We start from the raw sequence: 1,746 nt of genomic DNA, 5'->3' as shown, positions 1-1,746 counted from the left end.
GTGCGTGTTATTGTAATAGTAGCATTATTGGATTTTAAAATACATATGAGTAGAATCAAACAGTTCAGGGTTCAGTTATTTTAGGCTTAGTTTAATTTAGTTAACCATCCATACATCCATTGTCTTCTGCTTATCCTTATCAGGGTTGCCAGGGAGCTGGAGCCTATCCCAGCATACGGCAAGAGTTACTCAAACTTCCTGTTTTTAGACTTGATTTTTACTCCAGTGATTCTCACGGTGTAAGAGTTTGACACTCATACCCAATCTGCACAATTTCTATTAATCATAAAAATTGTTGTGTAGTAGTAAAATGTCTATTTTTAAAGTTGGGATTGATTTACTGTCATAATACAAACATTTTGTTTCTTGCCGTTTCTCCCTCTCATGTTAACTTTGGGCAGATACACACTAAAGGCTGTGTGGCTAATCGAATGTAACTTTCAGCGATTAATAATTCAAAAAACGTGAGATAAAATGATCATAATGCAACATTTTGAATTATTATGATGCTCTTGGTTCGTCTTTCAGTGCACCCCTTTCTTAGATGCACTTTCTGCCAGTTTGTAGGAGGTTTGCTTCAGAAATTAATAGTTTCCGTTGAATTATAATTAAGGTACAAAAATCCTCTCTTCCGAGAAAACTTTCAATAAATCTGACTTTTGTTCAATAAATTACTGTTTTTCAAAGTCTGTGAGTTGGCTTCTTCTTTGTCTTTATCTTCTTTTAGCTGCTCGTTGTCACATTAGCACATCATCTGCCTCCATCTCACCCTATCTCTAGCATCCTCCCACATGACACCAACCCTCTGTCCTCCTTCATCCACAAACCTCCTCTCAGGTCTTGCTCTTTTACTCCTGCCTGGCATCTCCATCTTCAACATCCGTTGACAATCATTTCTCTGCACATGTCCAAACCAACTCAACCTTGCCTCTCTAACTTTGTATCCAAACCGCTCAAACAGAACTCTCCATCTAACGTACTTGTTTCTAATCCTGTTCCTCGTTGTCGCTGACAAACAATAATCGTAGCATCTTTAAATCTGCCACCTCCAGATTCACTGCCTTATTGTCAGTGCTTTCCAAAGTCTGTTAGTTAAGAGTTTTACATATTTGCAGTCTCACACACTGGACAGGTCATCAGTCTGTCTGATCCGAGGGTGAATATTAGCTTGCTGTGATGAAATGGTACATGAATGTGTGTGTTGTGTTTTCTTTGTATGATTGTGTATTCTTTACTTACAAAATGAATTAAAACATCTCTGCTCAGGTCATAGAGATAAGTATAAGAGGATGATGGGTGAATGCTTAGATAACGAGCCCATCAGATTTGTGATGATTCTTCTTCTTTCTTTCTTTTACAGAGATTATGAACGATGTTATCAAGAAGGTGAAGAAGAAGGGAGAATGGAAGGTGAGAGGACAGCACTCTGGGTCACGTGTAGGGCTCTGATATACAACAAACAAGATGATTAGAAAGCTTTTATCTAGACTCCGGCTGTAGAACTGACTGCCAGCGGGACCTATTCTTTTTAGTAAAATATAAATATATTATTTTATTCTTATAAATTCTGTTTTACATAGTGTCTCAACCTTTTTTTGGGAATGGGTTGTACCTGTTCATTACTTTAAAAAAAGTGCTAATATAGTCATTGAGCAGTTCTCTTCAAAGAAGCATAACTGGACTTTGCTCTGAATCTGTAGCTTATGTTTCAAAATTAGACCTGAGTCAGTAAAAGAAAGAAAAAAA

At 37.1% G+C, this 1,746-nt stretch overlaps 1 protein-coding gene across 1 annotated transcript in view; it reads left to right on the top strand.

Moving 5' to 3' along the window:
• stxbp1a (syntaxin binding protein 1a) overlaps positions 1-1,746 on the top strand; it is a 30,412-nt gene that overhangs the window by 11,046 nt on the left and 17,620 nt on the right. Inside the window, exon 2 of the mRNA XM_005725589.2 lies at positions 1,361-1,410. Coding sequence (XP_005725646.1) covers positions 1,361-1,410 — 50 coding nt within the window. The remainder of the gene's footprint in view (positions 1-1,360; positions 1,411-1,746) is intronic.

Source organism: Pundamilia nyererei, unplaced genomic scaffold, assembly GCF_000239375.1.
Source record: "Pundamilia nyererei isolate P.nyererei 1_Seehausen unplaced genomic scaffold, PunNye1.0 scaffold00016, whole genome shotgun sequence".
NCBI classification, from domain to species: Eukaryota; Metazoa; Chordata; class Actinopteri; order Cichliformes; family Cichlidae; genus Pundamilia; species Pundamilia nyererei.
The sequence above is the reverse complement of the archived record's forward strand: the minus strand, read 5'-3'. Positions and strand labels throughout refer to the sequence as shown.